Below are 15,460 nucleotides of genomic sequence, written 5' to 3' on the forward strand. Positions count from 1 at the left end.
AGAGCAAAAAAACCTTCAAAGATGCGCAAGAGGGGTATAGTGATATAACTCTATTAGCCCTACTATAGAATGTTAATAACAGTGCTTTATTACTACCTGTGTAAAGACAAAAGAAACCTGATGTACTACTTAAATCACATTACAATAAAAATAATAAACTTAGTCCCATATCTTCAAGTTCAAGCCAATGTGTGCTCTAATTTTTAATTCTGTTTTTTTTCCATTAACAGCTTCATTGAGATGTAATTCACATACCATACAGTTCACCCATTTAAAATGCACAATTCAGTGGTTTTTATTATATTCACAGAGTTACATAACCATCACCACATTAAGTTCTAGTTCTTTTTAAGCAATGGTTTTTAAAAGCTCAGTTTAATTCAGTACTAAGTAGTCCCTTATAGTTCATTATGGCAGCTTTTAAGCCTGAGTATTTATCTTCTGCTGAACTGCAGTTTCACGTTTTTATAGCTTTTTATATTTATACCAATATAACCTAATAAATGTTTTTACTTCCTCAGTTACATGACTATGTACAGAATCATTTTACAAGTGCAAGAATGGCTTTGATTGGACTTGGTAAGTTGGGAATTGCCTGCATGTCAGTTTGCTTCTTTTAAGAGTAGTTTTTTAAGTCACAGACATAGAAAACAGACTTTTGGTTGCCAGCGGGGAGGGGGACAGGGGAGGGTTGGATTGGGAGTTTGGGAATAGCAGATATAAACTGTTATATATAGAATGGATAAACAACAAGATCCTATTGTATAGCACAGGAAACTATATTCAATATCCTGTAATAAACCATAATGGAAAAGAATATTTATAACTGAATCACTTTGCTATATACCAGAAACTAACACAACATTGTAAATCTTCAGTTACAAAAAAAGAAGTATGACTTGGCAGATAGTGAAACATGTGACTAACTTATTCAATGAGGAGGTAGAATTATCCTTGAAACTCTGTAAAATCAGGTACTATCATATGTAACTGACTATGTATATATACATCTTTTATAGTTATATATAGATTGATATCTAGATAATTTACAGTTCTGTGGTTCTTGGCTCCCAGAGAAAGTGGTAGATAGTCAGAAAATTCACTGAGGCTGCTGACTTTTCCTTTATAATTTGGTGTGGTAGGGGATGGGACACCTTTCCAGTGCATTGTAATTCTGTCACTATATAGGTAACCAGCCTCAATTTATAATATACTCACTTGGGTATTTTCTTAAATTCTGATTATACGATTCTCCATTATGTTGTTCTGTCTCATTCTAGAAAGTGGTTAATTGAAAAAAGAGAAACTCTAAGATGTGCTACTATTAAATGTTGCACTTATAGTTATGAATAAAAGTATTGTTTCACTGTCTCAATGTGAGTCATTAAAAAAAAAAGAGTAGTCCTTTAAGCTATAATTATGTGAACACAGGATTGAACAAAATTTCAGAACTCATCCTCTGTTTATGTCAGAAAGTCAGTATGTGATAGGATTTTAATAGCTAGTCTTTCATGGAAACAACCTAAATGTCCATTGACAGATGAATGGATAAAGAAGATGTGGTACATATATACAATAGAATATTACTCAGCCATTAAAAAGAATGAAATAATGTCATTTGCAGCAACATGGATGTACGTAGAGATTATCATACTAAGCGAAGTAAGTCAGAAAGAGAAAGACAAATGCCATATATCACTTATACACAGAATCTAAAATGCGACACAAATGAACATCTATGAAATAGAAACAGACTCACATAGAGAACAGACTTGTGGTTGCCAAGGGGGAGGGGGATGGGGGAGGGAAGGATTGGGAGTTTGGGATTAGTAGGTGCGAACTATTATATGTAGAATGGATAAACAACAAGGTCCCACTGTATAGCACAGAGAACTATATTCAATATCCTGTGATAAACCATAATGGAAAAGAATATGAAAAAGAATATATATATGTATAACTGAGTCACTTTTTAGCAGAAATTAACACAACATTGTAAATCAACTATACGTCAATAAAATTTAAAAAAAATAAAACTTCCCCAACACAGCTTTGTAGCATATAAATAAATCTTCCACAACTCTGAAAAAAAAAATAGCTAGTCTTTTTTATTTTTAAGCAGAATCCAGCATTTAACTTTTTAAAGCACTGGCTTTCAAATTCATTACAGTATTTGCAAAACCTATGACAAAGGGCAGATTTCTCTAAGCAAAGAGCTTTTACAAAGAGCTTTTGTTTTTGTTTTGCTTCGTTTTAAGTACAGTTTAGTAGAAAAATAGGCAAAGGGCATGAACAACCAATTCGTGGGGAAAGTGTGTGTGTGTGTGTGTGTGTGTATGGCCAATTATTGTAAAAGATGTAATAACTAAAATATTTTTAATCTGTGAAATTGACAAAAATTAAAAGATTGCCACTGCCCAGTATTAACCATGGTATGGAGAAATAGGCACTCTCAAAAATTATTGGTGGGAGTGTAAAATGGTACATTTTTGGAGGTCTTTTTTTTTTTTTTGGCTGCGTTGGGTCTTTGTTGTTGCACGTGGGCTTTCTCTAGTTGTGGTGAGTGGGGGCTACTCTTTGTTTTGGTGCGCAGGCTTCTCATTGCAGTGGCTTCTCTTGTTGCGGAGCACGGGCTCTAGGCATGCGGGCTTCAGTAGTTGAAGCACTTGGCCTCAGTAGTTGTGGCTCACGGGCTCTAGAGCGCAGCCTCAGTAGTTGTGGCGCACGGGCTTAGTAGTTGTTGCTCCGCAGCATGCTGGATCTTCCCGGACCAGGGATTGAACCCGTGTCCCCTGCATCAGCAGGTGGATTCTTAACCACTGTGCTACCAGGGAAGTCCCTGGAGGTCTGTTTTAATATATTAAAATTGTAATTGTTTATTCTCCTAGGCCCAGCATTTACTTTTAAGAATTTACCCTGCAGAAACATTTGGTCAAGTTTACAAAATAGTTGCATGAGAATATTATTTGCAGTATTGGGTTTTTGTTCATTTGTTTTATAAATAACAGCTTAATTGAGGTATAATTCACATGCCATAAAATTCACCCTTTTAAAGTGTACAGTTTGTGGTTTTTAGTATACTCACAGAGTTGTGCAACTATTGTCACTATCTAATTTCAGAACATTTTCACCATCCCCAAAAGAAACCCCGTACTCATTAGCAGTCACTCCTCGTTCCACCTCCTCCTTGCCTCTGGCAACCATTAATCTCCTTTCTGTCTGTATAGAGCTGACTGTTCTGGACATTTCATATAAAGGGAATTATACAATAATAGCCTTTGTAACTGGCTTCTTTCACTTAGTCACTTAGCATAATGTTTTCAAAGTCCATCCATATTGTAGCATGTACCAATGTTCCATTCCCTTTTCTGGCTGAAAAATATATTTCATTACCACATTTTGTTATTCATTCATTAACTGGACATTTGGGTTGTTCCTGAATGTTTTGGCTTTTATGAATATAAACATTCATATATAAGTTTTTTAACAAAGCATCTTTTTCATTCTTTTGGGTGTATACCTAGGAGTAGAATTGCCAGGATAGGGCATCTCTCTGTTTAACCATTTGAAGAACTGCCAGACTGTTTTCCAAAGCAGTGGAATCATTTTACGTTCCATCAGCAGTGCACAAGGGTTCCAATTTCTCCACATTCTTATGAACACTTATTATCTGTCTTTGATTATGGCCATCCTAATGGGTGTGAAGTAGTGCCTCATTGTGGTTTTGATATGCATTTCCGTAGTGATTGATAACATTGAACATATTTTTTTGTGCTTTTTGGCCGTCTCTATATCTTATTTGCAGAAATGCTTATTCAAGTCCCTTGCCCATTTTTTAATTGGGTTGTCTGTTTTTTTAAATTGTTGAGTTATAAGAGTTCTTTATATATTCTGGATACTAATCCTTACCAGATTTTTTCCCATTTTGTGGATTTTCTTTTCACTCTTTTGAAAATGTCTTTTGATGCACATTGCCATATTGTTTGAATAGCCAACTATTAGAAGCATACTCATGTTCCTCAAGAAGAGATTGATTAAATAAATGATGGTATATCCATATAATAAAATTCTTTATAACCATTCAATGTTTGGTGTAGTCCATTCACTTAGATGTAAATTACAAAAGACAAGTTAGAAACAATATCAATAGAATGACACCATTTTAAAAATAAAAAGGATAATATTAATATTTGCATAGAAAAAGTTCTAGATGAATATATAGTAAAGCTGTAAATGCATATTTCTGGAAGAGTGGCATTATGGGAGGCTGTTATTTTCTTTACTGTTTATTTTTGTAATATTTGAATTGTATAATGATGTATTTTTAAAATCGTGTTTTACGATTGTGTTTTAGAAATTCTGGTTCTAGTTTGTTTTTGTTTCTTTTGAAATAGGTGTGAGTCATCCTGTTCTAAAGCAAGTTGCTGAACAGTTTCTCAACATGAGGGGTGGGCTTGGTTTATCTGGTGCAAAGACCAAGTACCGTGGAGGTAAGCGTTTTGTTCCATTAAGGTTAATTTACCAGGATGCCGCCTCTCCCCCCAGTAGCATATTGGAGTATAATAGGCCTGATTATTTACTACCAAATAGTATCAATGTGGAAAGAAAGAATTAGATTGCTTGAGTGTTATGTATTAAACATGTTTGTGTATGTGTTGGGGGAAGGGCAGGATAGCAAGGAGAGCACCAGGCCAGGGAAAAGCTTAATCTTAATGGGTTAATACTGTGTTGTAGAGAATATTGAAGAATAAAACCAAAAGCCACTTTCTTCGCTCTTGCCTTACCTGGCCCCAGGTGAAATTCGAGAACAGAATGGAGACAGTCTCGTCCATGCTGCTGTTGTAGCAGAAAGTGCTGCTGCAGGAAGTGCAGAAGCAAATGCGTTTAGTGTTCTCCAGCATGTCCTCGGTGCTGGACCACATGTTAAGAGGGGCAGCAATGCCACCAGCTCTCTATACCAAGCTGTTGCCAAGGGAATTCACCAGCCATTTGATGTGAGTCTGAACAGTTGATATCTCTCCTTTTGTTTTCCACAGGCTCAGTGTTTATGATGTAGTCCTGATACTTGCTCTTAATGTTAATCTGCTTTTAAAATTTAAGATGAGGGGCTTCTCTGGTGGTCCAGTGGTTAAGACTCTGCGCGCTTCCACTGCAGGTGGCACGAGTTCTATCCCTGGTCAGGGAACTAAGATCCCGCATGCCACGCGGTGTGGCCAAAAGAAAAAAAAATTTAGATGAACACAAAGAAAATCTTTGTAAAACTGAAGAGACAGCCAGGCTTAATTTTAGTACCTTAGTGGGTCTATCAAAAACTTACTGTTACTCTAATATAAAAAGAGGAATTGAATGCTTAAAAAGTCAGAAATTCACACTTCAGTTCCCTTTAGAATAAAGTTTTAGATAGTAAACATTCCCCTAGATTCTAATTAGTCTTTTTTTCTGATTTCCTCTGTCCCCTTCTATTCTTGTGGCTACTTCCTGAATTTCACTGCTCTTCATGTTTTCCAACCAAGTGTACAAGATATACAGCAAGAAATTACTTACAGACCTGCTCCTCCAGCTTGAGATTAAGTTAAAAGAGAAAAATGACATTTAACCATAACCAAAGTTATGTTCCCTTAGAAGACACCTTTTTATGACAGTGAGGAAAGTGCTAAAGCTTTCAAAATAATGATACTCAAATCAAGAGAATGTAAAATGTCACCGGCAAGATATTTAATGAGTGACGATAGTTTGCCCAATGTAATGCCCCGTGTGACCTTCAATGATATCTTTAAAAAGTAACAAATGTACTAAATTGTAGGATTAAGTATCGTTCATAATTTCAGCAATAGTACATGGCACAGGTAGGTTTATGCCTCAGTAAGTCTTTGGCCATTTGACACTTAATGGTGAAAATTAAAATCAGTCATCTTCTCTTTTTATTCCTCTGTTTAATACTTTAGTGGTAGTGTCAGACTTTTTTTTTTTTAGCAGAGGAGCCTTTTTCATCAGTGCCATTTCCCAGCTGCAATGCCCAACACAAAAGTTTTTGCTTTTAAAGACGTTTAGAAGGCTTACTTGACAGTGAAACCCTTGGAATCTTCTCTACAGAGCCTTAGAGTTCCCTGGAGCACAGTTTGAAAACCATTATCTTTTTTTTTTTTTAAGTTTATTTATTTTGGCTGCACCGGGTCTTAGTTGTGGCACGTGGGATCTTCATTGTGGCATGTTTAGTTGTAGCATGCGGGATCTTTTAGTTGCAGCATGCGGGCTTCTTAGTTGCAGCGTGTGGGCTTCTTAGTTGCGGCATGCACATAGGATCTAGTTCCCTGACCAGGGATCGAACCCAGGCCCCCTGCAGCTCAGAGTCTTACCCACTGGACCACCGGGGAACTCCCGAAAACCATTATCTTAAATTAGTCCTAGTCCTAAATTAGATTTTCTCCAGATTTTCTTTCTCCTGGTTCATGGTCTACTCTGTTTTCTTTTCTTCATGCTTTACTCTTCACCATTGAATATTAACGATGCTTTGGGTAGTTGGAGTTTAATCTAATCCAGTGACATAATTTAATAGAAATTCCTGGGACTTCCCTGGTGGCGCAGTGGTTAAGAATCCGCCTGCCAATGCAGGGGACACTGGTTCAAGCCCTGGTCTGGGAAGATCCCACATGCCGCGGAGCAGCTAGGCCCGTGTGCCACAACTACTGAGCCCGCACTCTAGAGCCTGCACACCACAACTACTGAAGCCTGCGCACCTAGAGCCCATGCTCTGCAACAAGAGAAGCCAACGCAATTAGAAGCCCAGGCACCACAAGGAAGAGCAGCCCCCGCTCTCCGCAACTAGAGAAAACGCGCACTCAGCAATGAAGACCCAATGCAGCCAAAAATAAATAAATAAATAAATAAATTTAAGAGATAAATCCACAAAAAAAAAAAAAAATTTAATAGAAATTCCTACTTCAGAATTTGGCCAGAAATTTGGAAGATGACTAGTTAGTCTCAGAATTAAACTTCAGGTGATTGAAGTGCATATCTTTGTATGCTTCATATGGGCCGAACCAATGGTTTTCAAACTTCATCTGGAACACTAGTTTAAAATTCGGAATCCCAGACTGCATCTTTAGTGATGTGAGTGAGTAGATCTGTTGTAGGAACCTGAAAGTCTACATTTTTAATAACAACTCAAGTGATCCTTATGTAAATGGTCCACATAAACACTGAAAAGCACTTTACTAGGGTGTCATGTCCACCTTAAGGAACTTAACACTCTACTCAGACTACAGACAGAAATACCCCTGTTTTCCAGAGGCTAAATTTCTTGCTCCCTTGGACATCTGAATAATAGATACTAAGCAGAAATTTGTTTCCTAACCCTTTAACTTTAGTCTATAGGAGAAGTGAAAGCGAATTGGTGAAAAGGAAGTCACCACCAACAGCAGAGGGAAGAAAGCAGGTTTGTCTAATGCCAAAGCCCATGTTTTATACCACTCAGCTGTACTGAATCTACAGTAGTAATGTTCACAAGTTAATGTTTGCATTAACTTTTAATCATCAAATGGTTAGAAAATACCAAGGAAAGTGAGCCGTCGTTTTAGAAAGAGTTAAATGAGAAAAGTTAAAACATTACAGTTGTGAAAGAGGTAACCTGTATATAGAACACCTCAGTCCTTAATAGAACCATTTAAGTGAAATATTAATCCATGTCTTTGCTTATACTGTGAAGGTATACGTTTTTGTCTAGACAGCCTTAGGGAAATTGTGCCCTGTTTTACCTGGTAGAATGACATACAGTAAAGTTTCATTATATTTTCAGGTTTCTGCTTTTAATGCCAGTTACTCAGATTCTGGACTCTTTGGGATTTACACTATCTCGCAGGCTGCAGCTGCTGGAGATGTAAGTTGCAAACTCATCAATTCTCACAAGACTTTTTCCCCCATTAACATATTTTTAGTAAGAACATGGAATGTTTGAATGCCTTGGTTTATCAGAGTTCTGTATAGCGTAATATCATTAAAGTGTTATCTGCTGTGGAGGAAAGTTAAAAATGAAAAACGCATATACTGATGCTTCCAGAAAAGAGGGAGGAAATGTTTCCTTGGTATTTTCGTTCTGTGTGGACATGTGGCATTGAGTTGTCTCTGGGATATCTAAATGGAGAACTCAGTTGAGGTCAAGGCCAAGATGTATACTGGGAGTCCTCATTATAAAGAGTGTGTTGAAGTCAGGGTTACATGTGAAATGTTGGAGGAGAAGAAAACTGAAGGTCGAGCTAAGGAAAATGGCCAAAAAAAAACAGAAAGAAGAGAAACTGGCATGTTTGGAGGCCAGGAAAGAGAGAATGGTTAACACTGTTTCAATCTACTCTGGATTAACATCCCTTTAGTTACCACAGAGAGGTCTGGTAGTTTTAGCAAACTAGTATAATATTGGTGATACTATCAGTTTTTATCAGAGTATTGGAAGTGAACTAAAATTTATAATATTAAGGAATGAATGGGAGGAAAGAAATACAAAGTTGGTGCAGGCAGGTGGAGCTTAGACTTGTAAGGAGGTGGGTGGTAGTTTTAGGAGAGTTTCCACTGAGAGATTAAGTAGGAAGAGACATTCACACTGAAAGGAAAGAAAATTGGAGCGAATATAGGTGATAAATTATAGATGGATCAAGTCTGAAAAAGCAAGAGCAAGCAGGATCCAAAGTACAATTGGACATTTTAGCCTTGGACACAAAGGCTGATGGGAGAAGAGGATGTCGGGAAGATGAGGAAGTACATCCCTGGTGAGGTAGGAGGCTCAGTCATGTTTTGAGAATAAGAGAAGGGAGGAGAGTTTAAAGAAAGTAACGAGGTTTGGGACAGATGAGTGGCTAGATGCACACAGAATGAGCATAACAGCAGTACAGATGTCTCCTTGAGATAGGTGACCACAAATTCATAGTACAGTCAGACGTCTAGCCTAATGCAGAAATGGAGGAGGCAGGCAGTAGGGTTGATCCCAGGCTGGAATCCTGCAAAGTAGGCAGGTCAGAAGTATGAAAAGATGGCAGGAAGTTGGAAACACTGGCAAGAGTGATTGAAGAGATGATTCATGGATTTAGGCTAAAGAAGTGAAGCCAGGGGGACCCGATAGATGGAAAGTGGACAAATCAAGGAACTAGAGATGTTGATAAAATGGGAGATAAGGATAGCGTGATTAAAGACTTAGTCCAGAGGTCTTGGAATTGAGGATTTCAGAGGTAGGTCAGATCTAGGTTATGTGCAGGTCTGGGGTATGGCTATGGAAATGGGTAGCTCACCTGGAGGGGAAATGAAGGTCCTAGAGTTTAGGTGATTAGGAAGAACAGTAAGTAGCAGACCCAGAATGGTGCCAGGGTTGGGATGGAGAAAATCATGGGCGAGGTTTATTATTAATTTATTTATTCAACATATATTTACCGAGTACCCACCCACATCACTAGAACTTGATTCCTTCATGACTCTAGCACTCCAGGTATGGACAGGCTTTACAGATTGGCTGTGTATGGATTACTACTTTTTTCTTAGTGAATAGTAAGAGATAGCAGTATTAATTACATGATACTTTGAGAGTCTTGGGAAAATTTTGAGGTGCTTATTCTTTGTAGGCAATTATAAATCCCTGAGTTTTCTTTTCCTAAACCCTACTGCCATCCTCTGCCCTCTGCCACTTAATATTTGTTAAGAAACTTGGCCACTTGGATATTGTACAAACAGCTGTTTTATGAAACATTGGAAGAGTAAGCAGCACATAGTGACTTAAGAATTCCAAATGGACACTATACTGTTTCTCTGGAACTAACCTTCCATCTTTTGTTTTTGCCTCAGTAGAGGAGCATTTGAATGCTGCAGCAGACTTTGGCACTGATCAAAGATGACCAGCTTTTACTTGTCTATCCTAGGTTATCAAGGCTGCCTATAACCAGGTAAAAACAGTTGCTCAAGGAAACCTTTCTAATACAGATGTCCAAGTTGCCAAGTAAGTTTCAATATTAATGTTTCATGTTTCAATTATTTGAAAGTTGTATTTTTTCTAGTTACAACACTATTGTAATAAATACACAAAAGGATTGAAAGGTACAGAAAAGTATTTAAAAGGAAAGGGAAATATACTCCTACCCCCTAGAGATATAATTGTTAACATTTTGATTATTTTCTTGACCATTTTTAAACATAATTGTTAATATTGTCTATATACTTGTTAATAAATAATACTTATTAGTGTTTATTGTAGAAATTGAAAGTTACAAACACAAAGAAAGACAAAAATTATTTTTCATTCCCTACCAATGATTCTTCTCTTTTTTTAACATTATAATGCTGTTTGCATTTATTCCATTTATTTTTATTACTAAAAATTTGTCATAAACAATTTTAATTGGTGTGTCAAAATGTACTTGTTGGACATTTTCAACAAGTTGGCAGTTGAAAATTATAAACTATAAAGGATATCTTTGGGTTTTAAAACATTTTTGTATTTCATATTACTTTCTTGGTATAGATTCGCAACTGGGCCAAGAGTTATAAACATTATAATGAAAGGCTGTGCAGTAAAATATATGTTTGTGTTTATGTAATATTTTTATTTTTATATTTTGGAGTCACAACGTTGAAAGGTTTTACCAGTTGATACGCACATCGTCAGTATATATGAGAGTGCCTGTTCTACCATAACCATTGGCAACTTTTTCCTCTTTACTGATTTGATAGACCAAAAAATATATCTGATTAAAAGATTGCAATATCTGTCTCCTATTTGGTGATTTTTAAATTCCCACTGTCCTCATTGAAAGTGCTAACAACACCTCTTAACTCAGTAGCTCTGGGAGTTTCTCTAAAAGAGACAGACTTTGGACAGAGTTGGAAATCAGCTTGCATTTTCATACAAGAGTTTAAAACATGTAAATTTGACTCCATCCATTTAGGACAATTCAGAATGTGAATCCTAAAACTCCAGAGGTCTTCATGATCATTTAGTATTGCCCACAGAGGAAATATGACAGGGTGAATTACAACCCAGGAGGGAACAATCTTTTACCATTTCTGTTCTCATTAGTATTATTACTTTTGTTATACTGAACACACTAAGAAGTGCATCTCTCAAATAAGTGCAACACAATTTATTAAATATTGTATACATGGAACCAAGGATCGATAGGATGGAGCTCTGCATGATTGCATCAGAAACAAACCTTATAATAAATTGAAACAATGGATAAGCTTAGGAGAAATCTGTTTCAAATCTAATTTATTTAAGAAAATGTGTTTTCTTAATAAATGTAGCACAGTTCTTACGAGGTACAGCAACATTTAGAAAATGGAATTTTGGTTATTAATGTCAAGATATATTTATTTTCTGCCATTTTGATGGAGTTGATACTTTTTTTGTAAGGTTCTTAGTCCTCCTATAGTGAAAGAGAGAAAGTAAGGTGTCATTGCTGAAGGGACAAACTAATAATCACTTGGTAAAGTTTATTGCAGGTAAAATCTTTTTTCAGTTAAGTGGACAGTGTGGTAAAATTGCTATATTAAATTGTAATTATGTTTAAATGGAAGTCTTGCTACAGAGTGCCAAGGAGATTAGTTTGAGCTAAATAACTCAAGTGCCTTATTGAACATCAATTTCTTTCTGGGATAATTATGAATTGGATTTTGTTTTATTTCAAATTGATGTTTTTGTGCCCATATTTAAGCTACAGGGACTTATAAGACCTATACTGTCCTTCCCCACTTGCCCTACCCTCAGTGAGACAAATCCCAGCACACAAATGGGCTGGGGGTGGGGTTAAGGGAAGTTATATTATCAGCACAGAGCATTCTGCTAAAGGGACAGTGAGAAGAGCCCACATAGGGATGTTCTTTAATAGAGATGCCTAAAACCATGACCAAAAATGTATCTAAAATAGTTGGTGAATTGAAGAAATAGAACGGAGACCTTTAGCACTGTAAGATTTCAAAGCTGTTAGTTTGCGTATTTACCCAAACATGTTTAAGGGTTTGGGAACATACTTTGCCTTGCTCTATTAAACTGGCGTCTGCCTTAGTTACACACCTTTTATTGGACAGGAACAAGCTGAAAGCTGGGTACCTAATGTCAGTGGAGTCTTCTGAGGGTTTCCTGGATGAAGTTGGGTCCCAGGCTCTAGTTGCTGGTTCATATGTGCCGCCATCCACAGTACTTCAGCAGATTGACTCGGTAGCTGACGCTGATGTCATAAATGTAAGCAAATGAAAATTTATTTAACATCAAATAACTTGTCCTTAATGATCCAGTTTCAGAAGGAATGCGTAAGCTTCCTTGGGCTGTATATGCTGTTCTCGTGGTGTTTGGTGCCTATGTACCTGGTGTGGAGGCAGAAGGGCTCATCCCCATATCTGCAGATAGCTTCCTTGTCAACTCAGGGTGATGTATCTTCCTCATGCAACTAAATTACCATTAGGTTAAACCATTTTAAATTCTTAAAGGTCAAGAAGAGTCAAATATTGGCAGTTTCATACAATTCAACCTAATTGTCGAGTTTGATATTTTCCTCCTCACTCCTAAGAAATAAACTCTCTATCCTGCCAATCTTTCATGATCTACCATCTCAAGATTTTCTTTAGTCTTCTCAACCTAAGACCTTCTCCTGCCCCTGCTCTATTTTTTTTTATTTTCACATATATTGTTTCCTATAAAATTGAGTTGTTTTGAGGGCAAGGACTATGTCTTATACCTCTTTGTATTCCCTGCTATGCCTAACAAGTACGTGAACTACAGAATGAACCCAAAATCAGTCCTTTCTCTATTAAAAATGCCAACTCCCCTTCCATGGTCAAGGTCTTAACCATCTTCTCACCAAGGGGTCTCCCCTTGGGGATAGAAAAAAAGAAGCAGGCTATTTTAAGATAGCAACCCTGACTTGATTTCACTTGGCCCATAAGTTCATCATTACATACTCTTCCAAATGGCTGTCCTCATCTTATATACCATACTATCATGTGAGTCCAACCCAGCTGCCTGCAACACTGTCTCTTTATTTAAAAAGCTGACCTGAGATAACGTGGGACTGCTCCTCCTGGTATTGCACTTAACCTAAACAGCCAGCCTTTGGACTCAAAGTAGCAGCAGAAAGAATACTAGGATATAAAGTGTACCTTTTAAGTTAACAATCAGTGTATTTTTACTGACTCAGACTATTTGCCATTGCAATACCAAAGCAGGGAAGTACAGCTCTGCTCAAGGAGACTCTGCCCTGTTTTGCAACGTCAGAAGGGTTTTCCTTTTCCCTCTTTAACAGCTACGCTCATATTTAGAGCACCACACTTGCTCAGTCACACATAGGATGAAATACTCAAAGGAACAGACGTTTATCTACTTACTTATTTCTGTTAACTTTCTGCCTTTTTTTGTTTGTTTACTTAAAGGCTGCAAAGAAGTTTGTTTCTGGCCGGAAGTCAATGGCAGCAAGTGGAAATTTGGGGCATACACCTTTCGTTGATGAGTTGTAGTACTGAAACACATATTGCAGGAAAGAGCTGAACCTTTTCTCAACCCAGAGCAGCAAGTATATGAAAGTGAGAAGTCTCTAACATTTATCTTTTTTTCCAATGAGATGAAATATCATAAAGCATAAATGCAGGTAATTGTTCCCAGCTGACCTAAAGTCAATAAAACATTCTGTTTAAATGTTTTTCTTGCATTTTTCCTAATCAGCTAATCAACAAGTATTTGTTACATGCTGAGTTTTTGTTTTAGATGCTTTAAAGGAGAACAGGAATATAATAATAAAGTACAGAAGCATGAGAAACTATTAAAAATTAAGGCTAAGTGGCTATCAGAGTAACTATTTCCAGATTATTATTGGTGGCTTTTTAAGATAAACGCAGTTGAAAGTCTGTCTTCTTGGGTAAGAATAATTAAATGGTCTGGGTTTTACCCCCTTTTTTGCCTTTTTTGTGAAAGAGTTATTTGTGAAAAATATAAATTCCCTGCCAGTCATATCCTGTATTTGCACTGCTTCATTTTATGTTTATCTTCACTGTGGCAGGATTTTGTGGGTTTTTTTCCTCATCTTCTCCCTCATCTGTTTCTATCCTATCTCTTTCAAGTAATTAACTATCAACCCAACATTCAAAGTAACAGTAGGGGGACTTCCCTGGTGGTCCAGTGGTTAAGAATCCACCTTCCAATGCAGGGGACACGGGTTCGATCCCTGGTCAGGGAACTAAGATCCCACATGCTGCGGGGCAACTAAGCCCGAGTGCTCTAGGGCCCATGCGCCACAACTAGAGAGCCCTTGTGCCGCAACTACTGAGCCTGCACGCCACAACGAAAGATGCCACATGCCGCTACTAAGATCCCGCATGCCAGAACTAAGACCCAGTGCGGCCAAATAAATAAATAAATATTTTTTTAAAAAAAAGTACAAGTGGGGCTGTAAAGGGGGAAAAAACTAATGTGAACAACTAGGCAAAAATCTCTCATTTCTTTTAAGTAGGGCACTTGAAGTTTACAAACGAGAAACTAAATAAAGTAAAATGTGATACTTACCTTAAAGAGTAAAATTCTCTAGTGTGTTTACACATTCTTGTATTGGGTTCCTCTGCTGCATTTTCTAAAATATGAGACATTCTTCTCAGGAAGGAAGGTCTTAAGGATCTGAATAATTGTGAGGCCTGTGAAACCCCAAGGAAGTCTTTGGATATCACATTGAAGACGGTCTCTAAAGGCTTTACAACACACTCGTGAAAGAGAAATGTTAAGTCTGCACATATTCCTGTAAGTATAGCAAACGTATACATGGCAGTGCACAAAAAAATGGGTGTTTTCAAGACAAATGCTCCTGTGGTCACAGATTTGCAAACTGCTGCCTAACCAACTTTTGATACAGGTTCATTCTTGCCCTTTTCGACATGGGCATAGTCTTCGAGCCAAAATGCATCTGAGGTAGAGGAGGCCGAGGAGGAGGAGGAGCTTTCATTGTCTTGCTTCACCATTGTCCAGTATGGAGAAGGGGCTCTCACTTCTTTCTTGTGCTCTCTGTGAATCATCACGTCACAGTTAATGTCTTTTCCTACACTAATAGTACAGTTCTTCTTTTTATATCCATGCCATTCTGTGGAGATAGACATTGGTCTCCTTGCAGGGTAATGGCCAGTGGACCGTGGATAGTTATAGTACTTAAGTCTTTTATCTAAAACTGCATCTTCATCGTCATCACTGCTTGTGAAAGAGTCACCTTTTGCCTCCTCAGTTTTCTTTGTTGTGCTGAAATGAAAAGAATAGTGAATGAAATGGATTCTTAATGTCTGAACATTCATTATCACCTAAGAGATGTCTTACAACCTGCTTTGGTTCGTAAAAGAAAGAATACAATTTAGCTTTAACACTACCTTTCTGTGTTATTGAAATTTTTCTCTTTTTAAAATTACCTTTAGGGAATTCCCTGGCAGTCCAGTGGTTAGGGCTGTAGCTTTCCCTGCCGAG

At 37.3% G+C, this 15,460-nt stretch overlaps 2 protein-coding genes across 2 annotated transcripts in view; one reads left to right on the forward strand and one right to left on the reverse strand.

The window, feature by feature from the left end:
• UQCRC2 (ubiquinol-cytochrome c reductase core protein 2) overlaps nucleotides 1-13,664 on the forward strand; it is a 28,918-nt gene extending 15,254 nt beyond the window's left edge. The window contains exons 8-14 of the mRNA XM_082431096.1: nucleotides 522-579; nucleotides 4,395-4,490; nucleotides 4,795-4,994; nucleotides 7,796-7,876; nucleotides 9,897-9,973; nucleotides 12,061-12,214; nucleotides 13,399-13,664. Of these exons, the coding sequence (XP_082287222.1) occupies nucleotides 522-579; nucleotides 4,395-4,490; nucleotides 4,795-4,994; nucleotides 7,796-7,876; nucleotides 9,897-9,973; nucleotides 12,061-12,214; nucleotides 13,399-13,482 (750 nt within the window). The 3' untranslated portion in view covers nucleotides 13,483-13,664. The remainder of the gene's footprint in view (nucleotides 1-521; nucleotides 580-4,394; nucleotides 4,491-4,794; nucleotides 4,995-7,795; nucleotides 7,877-9,896; nucleotides 9,974-12,060; nucleotides 12,215-13,398) is intronic.
• Nucleotides 13,665-13,791: 127 nt separating this feature from the next.
• Nucleotides 13,792-15,460, reverse strand: part of PDZD9 (PDZ domain containing 9) — a 365,894-nt gene continuing 364,225 nt past the window's right edge. The window contains exon 11 of the mRNA XM_082431138.1: nucleotides 13,792-15,241. Coding sequence (XP_082287264.1) covers nucleotides 14,845-15,241 — 397 coding nt within the window. The 3' untranslated portion in view covers nucleotides 13,792-14,844. The remainder of the gene's footprint in view (nucleotides 15,242-15,460) is intronic.

The sequence above is a fragment of the Balaenoptera physalus genome (genome assembly GCF_965194825.1).
Source record: "Balaenoptera physalus genome assembly, chromosome: 16".
NCBI lineage: Eukaryota > Metazoa > Chordata > Mammalia > Artiodactyla > Balaenopteridae > Balaenoptera > Balaenoptera physalus.